At 35.9% G+C, this 19,067-nt stretch overlaps 1 protein-coding gene across 4 annotated transcripts in view; it reads right to left on the reverse strand.

Annotated features, from left to right (window-relative positions):
- Window positions 1-310: 310 nt before the first annotated feature.
- LOC145993905 (uncharacterized) overlaps window positions 311-19,067 on the reverse strand; it is a 337,495-nt gene continuing 318,738 nt past the window's right edge. For 3 of the 4 annotated variants that reach the window (XM_083129816.1, XM_083129817.1, XM_083129815.1), the window contains exons 5-8: window positions 14,720-14,886; window positions 12,737-12,901; window positions 9,541-9,691; window positions 311-4,039 (exon numbers count right to left, since the gene is read on the reverse strand). In XM_083129816.1, coding sequence (XP_082985942.1) covers window positions 3,672-4,039; window positions 9,541-9,691; window positions 12,737-12,901; window positions 14,720-14,886 — 851 coding nt within the window. In that variant the 3' untranslated portion in view covers window positions 311-3,671. Of the gene's footprint in view, window positions 4,040-9,540; window positions 9,692-12,736; window positions 12,902-14,561; window positions 14,642-14,719; window positions 14,887-19,067 lie in introns of all 4 variants that reach the window. The other variant, XM_083129818.1, reaches the window with a different exon arrangement.

Consider the following 19,067-nt stretch of genomic DNA (forward strand, 5'->3'; position numbering starts at 1 on the left):
CAGATTGTTGTCCATAAGCTTGTTAAAAATATGCCCCTTCTTGATATTGTTTTGGATACACTTGAAATTAAGCCAAAATCCTCATAAAACACACACCCACACACATACACACACACACCCACCCACACACACACACACATGCTTACTTCTGGTTTATTTCTATTGCATCATGCTGTGCAACAAATTATTATCCAATATTATGCATGTGTTGTTTTCCGATTGGTTAATTATGACATAATGTGATGATGTGTTATATTCTGATTGCTTTGTTGTTTCAGAATGCTTAATTAATGTAAAATTAAAAATTCCATTAAAAGAGGAAAATATTTATTCAAAAACTTTGTGTGAATATATAAGTTCAATTCTTTTTCTAAGGTAACATTTTTTTTACTTTCATCTATCATATATATTTATCATATAATTAACATGCCTTACACTGACTTTCTGATGTAACATCAAATCTACATTTGCCATACACGCTATTTTTTTTATAAAAAGAAAACACATTAACAAAATCAAAAATTTTACATTCTCCTTGTTTCTTGCATACTCTCACTTTCTCCCATTTGGTAAATAAAAAAACATTTAAACTACAACAATTACTACATAAATGGTAACTAATCTTCTGCTAATGATACTTTGGTTTTACTGTGTGCTGTACAAATAATGTAAGCAAAAAAAAAAAATTAAAAAATTACAACTACGTTTCCAGTCTTTAATGCGTTAATTGTTGGACAATTTTGATTTAATAAATAAATGCATATTGTTAACCTTTCTATCATGGAAATGTATTGACATTATTTGAAGATCAAGAACAATTTCTTTAAATATTACACTTGACTAGTTTCAAAATATATTAAAAAGAACTTGAATAATTTAGTAGAATGCAATATCTGTTTCCAAAAATTGTAATGTTATGGAACAGTAGAAACAAATTTAATCTATAATCAATATTTTTATTACATTATGTAAAGTTACACATAATTGGACTACCTGTAGAGTTCATAACCAACATTTTATTATAAAATATTTTGTAAAAAATAAATGAAAGACAAGGTGGTGGTTAGTAGGATATATGTAGTAAAATTGTAATTAATATAATTATTTTCTTATCAGTCTTATTTTCTTACGCTAATCACTTTTTAATGTAATAGTATGTTGCTTCAATACTATACTTTTAATTTCAAGCAAAAATGTAACTTTTATCAAACAAGTCAGTTTCCAACATATCCATCAACCAGACTAGGTTCTAGACCTTCAAATAATTTTACTAAAATAAGGTTGTTGAAATAAACTGTCTCTGCTATTATTTCAAAATAGAAATAGAAAGAAGCTTGAATTATAAAATTTTACACACCTAAGATTCACATATTTTCTAATGAGATTAAAGATAGATTTATATATTTAATTAATACTAAGGATACTTTGAAACAAATATTCTCAAGAAGCAAGTAATTTTTTTTCTCTTTTTTTTTTGTAATATGCAATGTCGTTTATCAATCACATTTTTATCTTCGTAATATTTGTAAGGAAATAAAGATCAGTTTTCATGAAAATAAAGTCCTCAACACGTTTCCATTATCAAATCATACATTACTTCTATTCACAGCTTTGGTTTATTTTACTTACTATGTGAATTACTACATATTAATTAACGTGCAAAAATAAAAATTATTTCTGAGAAACTGGAATTTGTAAGATGAGAAAGAATTAATGTTTCTACCAAACTAATTGAATGAGTGCAGTTGCACTTCAGTGAACAGAAAATCATTTTAACATTTCAGAAATTGCCGAAGAAATTGAGAAGGACTATATTACAGAAGGCAAAGGATTATTCTGAAAAATGAACATAAAATGTGTGTAACCTAAGTCTTAATACTCATTTTAAGCTTGTTGTTCAATTCCTTTATTTCTGCATTGAAATTGATCAAATTTGCTGGGATTTACAAATATTAGATTAGCATCTTAAGTTATTTATAAAATATTTGAAATTGTATTTTAATTAGATTAATTTTACTAATTAATATGTAACGGATACTACATCCACATGTTTGAGTAATTAGCACTGAGACTGATTACATCAAATATAAGCATTGTATTAAGTACAAATGTGAATTCTCTGGATGTGAAAATATTCATGCTATGTTTTTCTAACAAACCTGGAATATATTACAGAAGATAGTACTTTCCTAGAAGCTATTAAAGCCCAGAAACTAAATATATAAATCTAATACAATATATAAAAATGGCCAATGCAGATGATTTACAATGTTTAATCTTACACACACACAAACTCAAGTGAGATTTTAGATGTACAGGAGAAAATACAAGAACAAATAATTATTTACATGTGTACAAACTTTGGTAATGAAAACATACTTATGACTTTACTATACACAATTTTCATCATGCTTTATGAGCGTGAAGTTACAAAGAAAAATCGCACTAATATCACATGTAGTCACACAATTCAAATAAAAAAAACTATAAAATGACATGCTAACCTTGAAAACAAATGTCGTAGTTTTGGAAAAGGCACTTGATTTAGACATTTTATTGCTGATTATCTGTTGGAAATATCAATAAAGATTCATGATGTGCAAGTTAATATTTATTAAGATACTGGGTAATTTTATTCTTGAATATTTAAGAAATATATTCTTCACGTAGTCGAAATTGCAAGGAAAAAGTATAATATAATGATAATCCTGTTACAAATTAACACTAAAACTATTTAAAAAGTTTTGATGTTTGGCTAACTCTTATGTACAAAATTATATTTTTGTGTAATTTATCTAAAAAATGCAAAAATGTAGAAACGTTACAAGGAAAATATTAAATTTATTTTTAGAAGTACCCCGTTTCTTATTACTTGGTTGATGAAATAATACAATAGGCTAGTTAAAAAAACACAGAACAATAGCCTTCCTTGTATATTTCTGGAACAGATCGCCAAGAATGTGCAAGGGCGATTACCTAAGCCAAAATGATTTAAGGAAGAAACATTTAAAAGTAATGGACCATGAAATTGGAAGAAAACTTGAAAATATTTTGTTATCATAAAACATTGTGGGCATCTTGCCATTTCTTGACAACTAAAGTTATAATCCACATTTATATCGTGCAAGCATTCATAAGATTCATACATAGAAATCTACATATACTTCAGGTGTTCAAATTTATAAATATAAGTAAAACCTAGAGTGCGAAAACTTTTGTCACATGAAATGCAACCATGTGATAGTAAGTACAAAAATTGATATAAATCTCGATGTATAAAATGTCTTCAGATGAATAACAATAGCACTTCACTTAAAATGCAATCTTTTTTTTGGTTCTAAGCAAACCGAACTGTCACAACAAACAATTCTTGCGCATACGTAGTTTGTGCAGCAATATCCTCGCTTGTTGGAAGCTTAAAAGTACAGCCTCAAGATTTCACTGCAGTCAAACTTTTTTTAGCACACCAAACACTGTATTTGGGTATGAAGCATAAAGAATCATGTCCACCATCTTTCTTGCACATTGAATACAAGCTTTATAAAGGCACTGATCGTTTGGGTAACTCAAGGTACTTAGCACGTTCTAAAAATAGTCAGCATTGACTGTGATCAACATTATACCTGGAGCTGCATCACAAAACCCATCACTCTTCCACATCCAATCATGTTCTATGATGACAGAGACACCACTGTTGGTCTATCAGCATGGGAATGATCGCTGTTCACCCTGATGGTATTGTTAGCAACTATGTGAGGAGATGTGAGGTCTGTCGAGGACATTAAGGATGGGGACCTGGTCTCCGGTGAGGGACATTCCACTTTTGGTGACACCATGTCATAGTTCCCATAGCCACCACCCGAAGTCATGTTCAGTGTCGATTTCGTCGAGTCTGTAGCAGTGTGTAAATGGAAGCCATGATGTGTTTGTTGAAGAGGAGCTGGTGACGACAGTCTGGAAGACGCATGCTGGTAAAGGTCACTGTAGGGCAACGAGGAATGGCTGGAGACTGTTGGATTTGTACGATAGTTATCTGGAACTAATGAGAAGACATAATTAGTACAGGTTTCAATATGCACATTACATTAAGTAGTCCACGATGAATTCGGGAATTTTCGCAAGTTGCTCGTGAAAAAAAAAAAGTGGCATTCCATTGCCACGGGTGAGACACGCAGACTACATTTTTCGTATTAAAGTAACTATTCTACTGATAGCAAAGCAACATTTTTCTTATAATTTCCATGCAATGAAATATTAAACTTCACACTGTTGATTAAACATAAAACTATCCTTAAAATACTTTCCAGTTTGATAGTTATAAGTGAACAATTTTGTGTCATAGGTAAAAGGGATTGATAAAACACTGCCTCTTTACTTAATAGGAAACTAATTTTAATTTCTGGGAATTTTCAAATGATGAAAAATAAATTACTTACGACAAAGAGAGAAGGTAATTTATCTTTGAATATTCTAGTGGAGTTGAAGGGGAAGTGTAACAGTTAAAGGAGAATATAATTGCTGTTTGGCGTCATGGGTGGGACGCAATAGAAAACATCAAAAGGTTAAAATAAACTAACAATATGTAAAATACCTTCTAACTTAATTATGTATATATAATACTTGAAGTATAAGCAAATGATAATTTTACAAATTTTACATTGTTCATTCACAAAATAGATAAAGTTACATCATTGAATTTAATTTAAAAAACTGAGAATCAGTGGCAGTTTGATTGGAATGCCACATAAACAAAACACATTTACAGTCCATTATTAACACCGTTAGTAAGTACTCTGGTGGTGTGGAAGGCTCCCAGTGTTGACTAGAGTACGCCTGACTGTGTTTAAAGATTGCTAGGCTAAATTTAAAGAATGCTATGATGGCCAGTAAAACCTGCCAGGTTTCTCTTGGTTTTTCATGACTGTGTCCAAATGTCTAGTCACAATTACAATTATAATTGATTGATTTGACTTATTTTACTTCGCTTTTCTAGCACTTTCGGCTAGATGAGAATGAGTGAGATATGATGAAATTGATGAGGCACTCACAAAGAACATCCATATCCAGGCTGGGATTCTAACCGGGAGATTTGGCATCATAACGTGCTGTGCTAACCACTCCGCCAGGGAGATAGGCAATTACAACTACAAAGTGTTTCAAAAGCCGCAAAACCCAAACTTTGATGACTTATAATATGAAAACCGTAAGAAATATTTAAACCAGGTTTTCTGCATTATGCAGCCTCATCCATTGGGATATTTTTCAATGCATAACATTATCAGTTTACTTCATACAGAAAATTCCATAAATTAATAAAAAGTGGAGTTAAAATTTTTCCAGAATGCCACTTTTGGGCGAGAAAAATATGTAAGAAATTATCGAATGGTCATAATAAGACGTCTGATCACTGATGCCATGCTAATCTGTTATTTGCAGCATTTAATGCACTTGGAATACTAGCAGGTTGAAATTTTGTCAACGGACACAGGCCACATGTTCCTAAATATTGACCATACATTTACATGAAAAAATTATAATCTGTTATGCTTTTCATATTATAAGCCATCAATGTTTGGGTTTTGCGACTTTTGAAACACTTTGTATAACAATATACTTATTATAGTTGGGGTGACTGGATTGTGAAAGTAAGACAGAGAAACTTACATAAAACGTATGCAAATACGTACAGTACAAGTATTGCTTAAATATGCACTTAAATAACGATTTACATGGTTACTCCACATTATTGGTGACACCAGAAGGGAGTCAGGTGTCTCCCCAGGTCTACCAGTCTACTGTCTTACTGACCTCAGCAAGTAAGTAACAAGAAAAATTACAAAATAACTATGGTACTGAGGGACATCTTGAAGTTCATGGTCCCACCCACGTCTGCCTTTTTACTATCATTGTAACAACGTTACTGAAGTACACGACTTTTCAACAAAGAGGGTGGATGACATATATCTACAAAAACAATAACAATAATAAATGCCTACATTATGTAGTGTAATATTAATAGTGTGAATACATGTTGTATGACATCCATTTTGCGTTAATTCCATAAAATCATTTTCGGGGCTTATCTAACATTACATCGATGGCATTTAGAGACATCACGAAAATAATCTACCCCTTTGTATTGGACGCTCTGTTTTTCATTTTTACTCGGACATTTCTATGCAGGAAAAAAGTCCACACGCGATATGTTCTTTCATGCTGTTAGACCAGTGATAACGCACCAATGGGGAAGGCACGAGGGGAGGGAGAGAAAAATAACCATTATTTTCTTCTGAGGACAAAATGGCTTATGCGGGCCCAAGTGTCAAAACATGGGAACTGATAATTTCTGTAAAAGAGCAGCTTTCCTTTCGGAACAGATAAGAACTTGCTACTTCCAGATGAGTCACAAAGGTACAGTGGGAACAGGACTCAACGGCAACCTGTTCTCAGAGCTAGCTGTTCTTATCGCAACAAAAATTACCTTTTGAACGAAACAAACATGGCTTTGCGAGTGGAATTTTCCCATGGGGACTACGCCCCGTGGTCGACAAAATGTGTCAGAAGACATTCGCTGTGTAAAACAGTTATGGAATTATAGGACTCCACGTACACTATCGTATATGATAATTATGATCTTGACAAAACCCCTCCCGAAATTTCTTCCAGGGTCGTCTCTACTCGAATAACCCATCCAAATATTTTCCGAATTATTTAAAGTACAGAAAGATTCGCGCATGCATAGATAGATAAAGTGATAGAAAGAATGGGAAGCATAGGAAGAAAGAGATTAGGAAACGGATCAGGAAATAAAGAGAAAGAGAAAGAAGGAGATAGAGAAATGGGAGAAAGAAAGCGACAAAATTAACGTGAAAAAGAGATACAGAAGGAGAAAAATGGAAAGAGGATCAGAGGAAGAAAGGAAGAGGAAACAGAGCAAGAATTGAAAGCGAGAAAAGGAAAGAGAAGCAGAGAAAGAAAGGGATAAAAGGAAAGAGAGAAAGAGAAGCAGGAAGAAAGAGAATATGAAAAGAACAGAAAGAGAAACAGGAAGAAGGAGAATAGGAAAAGAGAGAAAGAGAAACAGGAAAAAAGAGAATAGGAAAAGAGAAAGAGAATAGGAAAAGAAGAGAACGTGAAACCGGAATAAAGAGATCAGGAAAAGAAGATAAACAGAGCAAGAAAGAAATTGAGAAAAGGAAACAGGAAAATAGAAGAAAGGGGAAAGAGAAAGAAAGGAAAAGGAATAGAAATAGAGGAAGAAGAAAAGGGAGATAGGAAAGAGAGTAACAGGAAAGAAAGAAAGAGAAAATGGAAAAAGAGAAAATGGAAAAAGAGAAAAAGTAAAGAAAGGGAAAGAGAGGAAGAAAGAATGAGATGAATAAAAAAAGGAACATATAGAGAAACAAGGAAAGGGGAGAGAATAAGAGAGAGAGAGAGAGAGAGAGAGAAAGAAAGATAAAGAAAAACACCCTATAACTACTGCCTGGGCACATCCATATAGTGTGTTTATTTAAGGAACATTATGTACCCAAAATTTCAATAAAACGATAAACTGCCCTCTCTCGCGAGGCTCAGCTAGAATTCCTTCCAATTGGCTGAATTTTTATTAGATGCGTTGATAGTATTTCCAAAAACGAAAAATGGGGAGCTTTTTCGGATATAGCCTAGCAGACAGTTTTCAATAAGAAGACCAGAAAGGTGTTTTCCGAACTGTCAGGTAACAGCATACAAGCTCCGAAAGCTGAACAAGTCGCTCGTTATCTGCAAGTGGAGGAAGTAGCGTCACTGCAATGCGCAATGGATAAAGACTGGTCGAGAGCTGGTTTCTTTTGCACGGCGCTTTCCAGTTAATTACTCTGATAAAAGTTCATGTCCTGCAGGAGAGTTCACGAACAGGCAGGTCAACTTCCGTGGTGGAATGGTTAGCGTTTCGCAGTCAGGTAGAAAAATTCACAATATTTTAGCTAAACACTCATATTTAGACTTCCACATATAAGTTTAGATTCTCTTCTCACTATTACATTTACGTGAAATATTGTCACGAAAATGTAATAGTGAGAAGGGAAACTCTTCAGTAATTGGGATGGAAGCAAACAAGTAACAGGGGTGATCTCTTATGTGATAATTACCATGTATTAACTAATGATTAATAAATAATCCGGTTTCACAAAAAAAATCATAACAATTAACGCAAAATTTATTAATATTATTAATAAAAAGTATCTGTTAAACACCCACCAAAAATTACAAGAAAATGGTAAATTGCAATATCCACTTATTGTAATACAATAAGTGGATGAAAATAGTTCTACCTAGGTACATGAAAATAGTTCAAAACATGACCCCTTTACCTAAATATTTAATTGCAATTTGTAAAGTAACTAACTACCTGTAATAGTCAGAATATCAAAGTGAAGTATATACACAGTAAAAAGTTGACTAAAGAAATGATGGTCTAAGGTCGTCAAGTTTTCGCTGCCGTCCAACTGCCGTTAAAAAAATGACCGTGACTGTTTTTCATGTAGTAACGGCCATTACATAGTTGCCCGCCGTAATGTAATTTGAAATGATTCAGTTTTAAAAATATATATTTATGGTGTAAGAAAATGTAATTTATAACCATATCAATTATAATCTTTGTGGATGATAAAATATTTAAATTGAAATTAAAAAACTGTGTGCACCATTTTTATAAATTAACAGGCAGGCTGTTAAATTTTTAACGGTGGAATATTGTAAAATTTACGGTAACTTCTTAATTACCAGGTTTTCCAAGCTTGTAAACACCTTGTTATTTACTTCCTTCTTCCAATCGAAATCGAGGAACCATATCTAATATTCCCTACAGGAAATGCGCTCATGTTACATCATCAAACAGCAAAACTAATTCCATGTTTCAAAGCAGTTGATGGACCTGGCATTTAAGATGTAAATTTTGGATATTATTCTCAGCCTACAGACTAGCGCATACAGATATACGTAAACTGATTTAAATCTCGAAACAGTCTTACTTCAGTAGTGCAACATTATTTGTTGAAAGAAGCTTTGCTGTACTACTTTCAGTACAAATTGCATAAATTTACATTAGTTCTTGGAGCAAATCACAGATTTATACGAATTGTTATTGAAACTACAACTCATAAACTTCATATTCTACAGGATAGCAGTCGAATAATAGTTTCCGAAATGGTTGTCCTTGTTTTCAAGTTTTATGGCATCTTGGCATGCATATTTTACTGGCTTTTAGTGCATGTACATTATGAGTCTACTTATTATAGTAACAAGGAAACCTGGTGTCAGCCTAAAACAAAAACCTTTTTAACATCTGTAGCAAATATCTTGCTCCGAACCCGAACAGAGATTTTGTGCCGAATGTAGTTATGCTACAATTGTTTAAAAGTTATAACGCAGTGGCAAGTAGAGCGCTATTTCCCATGGCTACCAAAAATCTACTTTGCAGCACGTAACAGTCTTGTGACACTCAGGACGCTCCCGCCCATCCTAAACTTAATACTTGGGGAAGAAAATAAGTGTTTTTACCAAATCGCCTTTTGGAACCTCCATCGCTGTCCACCTCAACCTTAATTTGTGAACTTCCACTCGACGCGGCGCTGCTGGACAAGGAAGTTGAATTGTTACTGGATCCACCCTCGGATTTAGGGGTAGAGTTCTTCGGTTTCCGCTTTCTAGTCTGAAAGAACAGAACACTGTAAGTGGAAAAATTACGCATATTTCGCTTTTGCTTAAATGTATTCTTTTTTCTGCTTTAAGTACAATATGAAATCAGTTCAAAGAAGTGAAATAAAGCCATAATAATAATAGCAATAATACACAAATATGTCGCTCCATATTCCTTGTTCATTAGTTTGCATTATTTCTTCCAACTCATTTTCTTTTGTTGAATGAAAGAAATAGAAATGTAAAAATAAAAGTGTAGAATGAAATGAAGAAAGAGGAAATGGGAGAAAAGGAAAGGAAAGAAAAAGAAAGAGAGGAAAAGGGAAGAAACAAACAAGTGAAGGAAGATAAAAAAAGAAAGAAGAAATAGGAAACAAAAGAGGAAGGAATGGAAAAGAAAGATTGAAATTTGAGAGAAAATAAAATAGTCAAACAATAGAAGAAAAGGAAGAAAAGATGCTAATTAAAGTGTGGAAATATTAAGAACAGACTTCGTAAAGAAAGAATAAAATGACAAGAGCGTACAGGAAGTTTACAAATTATGATTCCTAGAACTATTCATGCAGCATAGATTGGATTAAAAATTCTCAGCTTCATCTGTTGATTGATTTGTTGTTTTAAGTCCAATTTATGCACAGAAAGGCTAATCGGGACTGGACGTAGGAAAGTGGGATCCGAACCACCATGTGCCTCCACCGGGTATCGAACCCGTGACCCTTTGTTTACAAGGCGACGACGTTATGACTACGCCATCAGGATGGCCTGCTTCATTTGTTGTTTAGGTCTAGTAGAAGCGTAAATTATTACAATTCTCACTGATAGCCTGTGGGTTTTAATTTTTAAGTGGTGATTATGGGTTTAAATTAAATAGACCGCTTTTCGTAGTTACCTAATTAAATTACACAGAAAACTGTGAAGAAGATTTGCAAAAGCAATAACGGTCACATAAACCTTTGTGCCTTCTCTGTGATATCACACGATTTCCTCTGCGAGGTCATGGGGCGGAAACAACACAATTAGCCACTTGACGGACTGCCACAGCTCTGCTTCAAGACAAGACTTTCGGCACGTGCCCCTTGCTTCTGTCGTGACGAAAGGGCATTATGAAACTGAAGCTGCTTCTGCCGAAGGGATGGGTGTAAACAACTGCTCCTGAGAGTTTCACATGCACTCACGTATGTCATGTCACCACTGGCCACCAGGGACAGAATTCAGGTCGTTGAGTGCATCCAGAGAGACACGCAGTTCGGAATGGGGTTGAGTGGCAATGGGACAGCGTTCAATAGGTGCATCCACAACACTCAACAGTTGTGTCATGGTATGCATCTGCATATCGAACCAGAGATCCTTTGTTTACAAGGCGACAGCAGTTCCAGCATGCAATCGGGGAGGATCGTTGGAATGAAGGATCTAGGGTTCGGCAGACATATGGAACAATATTACTGAGATACCACTTAAAACTAGGCCTAGTTCCGATCAGCTTATCTATTAGGTTGTCCCGGAAACACTGAGCGTTTTCGACACGGGTATTTAGTATCAGACTTTTCAATCTTGGGGTTCAGCTATTAGCGCAATGTTGTGACAACGTGGGGTCTGGGTTCGAATGCCGATTAAGCAGAGGCGTATCGATAAATTTTGCAGAGATATGACTTCTGTTTTAGTATTCTGTGCTATGATTTTCCATGTTTTCATGATGCGTCACTGTATGTTGAGGAAGTTTGTTCCAAGAGGGGGCGGCAGTAACCTCTCCATTTCACCTTTGGGCTGTTACTGGCTGCAGTTAATATATGGGTGTCTGTTTGTGCTTGCCCTTTTATTAATTGCGTAAGTTCATTCATTTTCATCATATGGAATCTGTTCGATAGCACAATAGCTAACGCCATCATATTGTGACTTGGGTTTGATTCTCGACTGCAGCCCTGTAGCCCTACTTTAGCGCCCTAGGGAGTTCTCCTTAGGGAGGAGGGCCCCCCACTCCCAACACACACACACATACACACTGCTCTTTTATGTTCGTTCTTTCTTCTTATGTTTGTGATATTTACATTCTACAAATTTTGAAATGAGGAAAGAAAGAAAAACTCATTCAAAAATAATATAGGTTATGTTTAAAGACCAATAGTTTTGATTACTGATTTTAAATTTTTTTGGCAGTATCTGCTTCAGCATCTGAAAACATCTTTAAAAACTTACTATTGTTACTGCTTCGGGAAACAGAACATTCTATTCAGTGTGTTACCAGAATATGTGTACAGTAACTCTGCCAAGTGTAATTTCTCCGTTGCATATTCTGACTTCGTCGTCGTCGTCGTCGTTGTTTTTTTGTTGTTTTTTTTACGGAAAGATTTGACGCCCTAGGCTTCAGCCCCTCCCCCCCCCCAGCCTACCCCTCGCTACGAGCCTACATGACTGGGACACAATTTATTATTGCTAATCTTACTTTAAACTGTAGGTCTATTTCTCAATGGTCTGTAAGTATAAATGTGTTTAAAACAAACTTTGCTGCTACCATAAAAAGAAAAACTTTTCCCACTTTTTTGAACGTCTCTTGTCTGAAAGTTAAAGGACGATATGTAACAGCCATAACGCATTGAAATACAAGCGGCAGAATTATAATGTTATTAATCCAATCATGCTGAATGAATGAACAATTGACAATCTGAATGTAAAAGAACAGGCTAGCACCTTGGTAGAATTTTGAGAGCCACATACACAGTAATTCGGTGAGTTAAGTTTCCAAGGTTTCTATCAGAAGTTGAAGTCGAGAATATATAAGGGCACGTACCATAAGTAGCCTTTTATAATGCATTGTAAAATTTCAGTCGTAAAATTAACGCCCTTACATGCTTGTGCACAGCGATTCGTTCATGAACGAATGGGTGCACCCAGAACATTCCCCAGTTGAAGAGTGGTTATGTGGAAATTGGTACTTCTAGAACGCTCAACAGTAGTAGGAAACATAATGAGTGCATCCAGAACAAGTAACAGCAAAGTGAAATATCAGTCCCCTGGTTCTGAAATCCTTCCTTCCCAGTTAACTGTGGAACACTTATGTTACCTGTATGCTGTCCTTCTTCATAGCCAGAGGCCTGTTGACGCCGTGAAGCTTGTAGTACAGACCACAAGCGTTGCACACCGGCTCCCCCATGCTGTTGCGCCTCCAAAGGGAGGTGGTGGTGGTGTGGCAATTAGAACACGCCAATCCAACACGACGAGATGCCGACTGTGGAGTAAACATCACATAAATCAATTGCTTAAAATGGCTCACACATTTATTTGCTAATTATTAGAATTCAGCTTTACACAATGAAATGTTTGATCAACGAGGAAGTCAAAAATTTATTTTAGGTGAAAGTATTATATGATTAGAAAACATCAATTGCAATCCACATGACGGTGTGTTTGAATATTCTACAAGCAATTCCGAACTTTTTTTTAACAACATGCATGCATTTTAGTATAGAGAAATCAATGCTGACCCAAAACAATACGTTTAGAATAGAGAGGGCAACATTTCTTCGTTATTTTTTAGAATGTAATTTATAAGGTGTCAGAAAAAGTCACTTAAGTCACAAACTACGATTTTCTGTTGCTTTTCACACTGAATTTATTATATAAAATACTATAAGTATATTTTTATATTGGGCATATGTAAAGATTCCAAGCAGTGGTGATCCAACATGTAATGTTTGTTATTGAAACAATAAATAAAATAACTGTCTGCTACATAATTGCATTTTTTACTTAAGTGCTTTTTCCCGAGCAACCTAGATTTATTTACCGTCTTCTACATTGAACCGAACCATTTGCTAATGAGATTACTTTTTCCATGTATCATTTGGTTCATAATGATAATATCATTTGAATCTGCATACTTTTCAAAGACCCTGTATAGAAACCTCTTATCATTAACACACTAACGAATATATCCCATTAGTAGATGTTAAAACGAGAAATTACATCAAATCAACCGTGTATAAAAGTCACTTGCACAAAATTGATCATACAAATATTATTCCCAAAGCAAATTAACTTCATACATTCACACTTACAGAAACATGTGTGTGCAATGCAATAATATATAGTGCCTTTTCTTTAACAATTTACTAAGCAAACGAAACATAAAGGAGACATGCAGTATCAATTACAAAATTAGGAAAACACAATGGGCCCCCTAGCAGTAAGATACATTAAAAACAAACAAAAGTAAACTTACTCGGATGATGTTCCTTCACAAAAAAATGCCAAAAAAGGCTGGTAAAAATAAAAGTATCATTCCTTTTTCAGTAGCATTTTGCTGAAGAAAAATACATAAATGTGCATCTTGTTTTTAACAAAAATATAGTATGATTCTAAACTTACCGCTAGAAGACCCACTGTGTTAGGGTAATGAAAATACACGAATCCTTTGAAGGAAAATCCAAAAAATATATACACAAAAAAATTGTAATTTTAAAAAAAAGGTAAAAGCAAATGCTTGTTCTTCAGCAGCAGAGGAAAAATATTTCCTTTTGCAATTTAAAAAATATCCCCACAAATTTTGAAAAGCAACAGTTCAACGCGGCAAAAACGAATGGAATAAAGTTTATTTGCAATGAGAGGCCAAAAAGGAACGTACTTTTGTTTTTACATTACAAATAAATTCTACAAAAAATAGAAGAAAGGAAAAGACACTAGTAGAATTCTACAGCAGATTTACAACATCGTTAACTACATTTAAAGTGTAACAAATTTGATAAAAAGATAAAAAAGCCTGCAGCAAATTAATAGTGGAGAAACTGAAGTGATAAAAAAAAATTAAACTGAAGACACAAGCGATAGTATTAAGGAGACAGTAACTAAGACAGAGTTTACTGCAGGCTCTAATAGATGGCACCACCTACCAATCGACGGCTGGATTTTTCCTCCATAGGACGGTGTACCCCATTATACCCCATGTAGCCCTTGTAGATATCAGGTTCCACTGAAATCAAGAAGAAATTGCCGCATTAAATTAGCGCGAATTTTTCTTTCTCTAAGACATTTTTAAAAACAGACTTACCAGCCTTCTTGGTTGTTTGATTAATGGCCTGTTCATGCCATTCATCTTGTGGTAGAGGCCACACGCATTGCACAAATAATGTCCCGTCCCGTCGCGGCGCCAGAGAGGCGTAGAGATGGCGCCACAGTTGACACATTCTCTTCCTTCCGAGAAATATTCTGTGTCTACTGCAAATATAGAAATACACATCGTAGGGAAATATAAAAATATGCCCTTCCCATGATTCTAAGGTAGAGAATAACATGCAATATTCTATAAATAGAGCTAGATGCAAAAGAGTATCTGAAAAATAATGGAAGAAGTATTTAATCAAAATTAAAATACGTTGGTGAAACATATATTTGTTAATTTTGAGCGGGTCCTGCTGGTAGATTTACAGCACAGCAACTTTTGAATGGAATAATACTTCCAGTTTCGAGTTTATCCCATTCTCCAAAAAAGCCACCAGCAGGGGCCCAGTTGGGTTGGAAATAAACAAGGGAGATTATTGATATCTTTCTGTTCCCTTGAAAATAACTTGTAGAAACATTTTATTTTCAATGCAAGTTATGGGTTTTTACATAGTAAAAATTAATGCAATTCAACAATTAACTATTTTAACATCTTGATCTGGTTAAATTGGATCGAAGTGTTTTAAATTGTGAATATATAATTTGTATAATTTCAACAACTAGTATCGTACTACAGACGAGATAATATGTTTTCTTAATTACTATTTAGATTTTTAAAAAAGCATGAGTTTATATACAAGTAATATTTTAAATATTCAGTAAACAGAAAAAAATCCAAAAAGATTTTAATGGCCATACGTTAAACAATAACTTTGCAATGCACGAACTATCATATGTACATTTTACTTGCGATATTTGCGAGAATAGTCTTAGATTCGAGCGTGGCAGAGTGGGGGAATGCCCCCTTCCAGCGTTATTAGAAAACTACCGAATTTGTAGTCAGTGATACTAAATTAGTTTACTTTTGAAAAACAAAACGTGCGGACCTCGATGGAGGAGTGGTTAGCACTGCGAGCCACGACGCCAGGAGTTTCGGTTTCGATGCCCGGCCTGGGCGTGGATGTTCCTTCATTACATCATTGTAAGCTTAAAATTAATACACCATGCATGCTGCATTAGCTCGACGAGAGACCGTAAATGCACGCGTATACAAGTATGCAAGTAATGTAACTGTCATCCTAAATATTTTCTCACGCCTCTTCGACCCCCTCCAGTCACCTTCCCGTGGGGCCGCCACTGGTTGCAATGTGAAACTGCGTCAGGTAAGTTTCTTTCGGGGAGAGAGGAAATTGGTAAACGGAGCTATACTCAGTCCCGATTTTCTCTGGAGGAACCGAACGAAAACAAGTCTCTGTGCAAGTAGTGACGCGAGACGGTTCCACCAACGAACACGTGAGAGGGAACGGGATTGCGTGGAGGGGGAACTAACTGCAGTTACCAGCCTTCGCAGCAGCGTGTGCTGCTTCGCTTTGCCCACTCGATTTCCTCCCCTTCTCTGCCGCTATGCGCTGCCTTGCTACAGAGATAACCGAGACAGAGTATATGAGTGTTTAATTTTAAAAATCAGAGCCTGTACACACTGGCGCACACTGGGATGCATATGTATTACCAAGCAAATTGTACATTCTCTTTTATCCAATGACAGATTCAAGATTTGAAACATAACTCTAAATAGGCTGCTGACAGCCTCTGCACCACATAATTAAAAATCTACTTCTTAAACATACATATTATGCAAGAAAAGAACTAATGAAAATAATCATGGACAATTTGCCAATCAATACTTGTGCATCCCACTGTACGAAGAGGGAAGCAACAGTCCCTCCCCAAATTTTGACAAAATCAAAATTTTCAAATGAAAGCGGAAAGAAACCAGAGCGGTAAATGCAAACTCACCTTAAAGTAATCCCGATTACAATTTTTGTCTTTGAACAACTTTAAAAACGAAGTTTACAATTAGTAATTAAATTAAGCAGTAGTTTAAAGTGTATGTAGCGCTCACTCTCTACTTTACAACTTCAACTCCGTCGGGGGAAAAATCCTGCACATCATTGAACGTTAATCTGCCATTGCAGAAAAAGCTACCAATGCAAGGCGCGTGTAATTTGACACTTAGAATGAAACACTGACGCATATGTTTACTCCGAGATGTCTTAGCAGTCGACCAATTGAGCCTTCCAACAAACTACCAGATCAGCGCTTTGGGAGCATACCTTCACATAGTATTCTTGTAAGTGAAACGTCTGCGTAGTTCACACGGCAGCGGGCCTCCCCGATGACGCAGTGGCAGCGTCGTCGCCTTGTAATCAAGGAGTCTCTGGTTCGATTCCCGGTGGAGGCACATAGTGGTTCGGATTCCATTTTAAACTGTAGGCCCAGTCTCGATTAGCCTTACTGTGCATAAAGTGGACTTAAAAATCCAAATCAATCAGTCACACGACACCGGTAGCGGCGATTGGGTGTCAAAAGTGAGGGGGGAGGGGAGACAGTTTACTTTCTCTTGGTAAACAAGGTTTAGCATTAAGAGGTCATAATGCGGGGGGGGGGGGGGCAAAAAGTGTGTATTTGCCGCCACTACACAGCACCACCGGACGAGTACTTGCGTGGCATTCCACGCCAAACTAATGTGACGATTGGGGCTGCCTTTTCCGCATAAGCTGGGGTATGTTGTGTTCAATGGTGGTTAACTTAATAAGTCGTAAATCTGAGTGCGCGTCAAGTATATTATCTGTACTTGCTTTTCACTTGAATCAGAGATGACAATCCCTTTTCATTTCACGCAAATCTAAGGTGGAGAATGGCATGAGAAACTTTAATGCCTCATCCGAAAGTTCAGGATACTTTGTTATGTCTGAATCTAAAAACACAGCTGATGTCACACAGTTGCTCTCTTAGTTTTTTACTGGCAACGTGATTGAACTTTCAAAATACGAGAAAATGGCAGATATCCGATTCCCCTGAGTCAAACACCAGATAGATGACGGGAAGAACCAATGGTAGATCATGAATAACAAAAATGTCGAGTTTAGAGACTACGTACAACACGGGTTAATTGTAAATTGTTAAAACAATGTGTCTTAGAAATTTAAATGTAATGTTTTTTTTAAGACACAGTAAATACATTTTCGAGCCCTACTTCGCTACCCACCAAACGCCCCTCGGGACCCAGCAGTGGGTCGCGCCCCATAAGTTGAGAAACGATGTGTTACGGGAGTAAACGGATTAAGATAATTCTGTATTATTTTACACGCAGCTTTCTTTTCCTTCCATGACAAAAATAAAAGCTAAACTCTTAAAAACATGTGTCATGGCATTTTTATAAATTATATGGGATGTGTATTAATAAAAGTTCCAATTGTTCACGTCTATGAAGAAATATTCACGAATTATTCCCGGAGCCAATAATCCACGCATAATTCTTGAATTCAAAGATTTCACGGTAAATAGCCAACAACCCTGCATAATGAAACCCGAAGCAAAAGAGCCTGCGCAGACCCGCGACTCCTGTGCATCGTACTTCCTCGTGGAGGAGAGGGATAGAGTGCTTCCTTATGGCCCAAAAGAGGACCAGATCTGGCCTCAAAAGAGCAAAGCTGGCAACACTGGTCTGATAGCTTCGGAATTGTGCACGTGCTTCTGCAGCTATGGACATATCCGGAAATAACAGAAAAGCGCGGAAACAGCTTACGGGTGGTGTAGGGTTACAGCTTTGAACTTGAGAGCGTCAACGCACAATTCATTGCGTGTGAATGCGAGTGACGAGGTATGAGTGTGTGTGTTTGTGTGCGTACGTGTCGGCGACCTGGGTTCACCGGACGATAGTCACAACGATTCGCACGTTCTAGGGGTCGTTGACATTGCAACTGGAGTTTTCAAAATAGTCTTTCCATAACATACTGGCACAAGAAAAAGTGAAGGTTTGTTGCTTGGAAGAAAGTAGTATCTCAACCGTATCAGTCTCTCTTCTTTTGATCATGTATGCATGTGAATATATGCATGCATGCATATGTGAATTGGTTTATTTTACGTTGCCCCCCCCTCTCTCGAGAAACCAAATGCAAACCTATCTACGTACATAATCAGGTATACGTCATATAGTACAGAAAAGTAAAGTAACGTTGGTTTCCAAATATACATTACAGTTATCAAGTTTCTGCCAAAGAGGGAGCAACTGTTGAGTGTGTGAATGACAAGAATTACGAATCGGTTGCACTAAATAAGATTTAGCTTTCCGAAATAAAATCGTAAACAAACCATTGGCCACAAGGATAAAACATGATTGTTTTCTCTAAGATCTTTAAATTATTGGCTAAAAACTACATTAATTGTCTCGTTTG

Source organism: Lepisma saccharinum, chromosome 10, assembly GCF_977018435.1.
Source record: "Lepisma saccharinum chromosome 10, izLepSacc3.1, whole genome shotgun sequence".
NCBI classification, from domain to species: Eukaryota; Metazoa; Arthropoda; class Insecta; order Zygentoma; family Lepismatidae; genus Lepisma; species Lepisma saccharinum.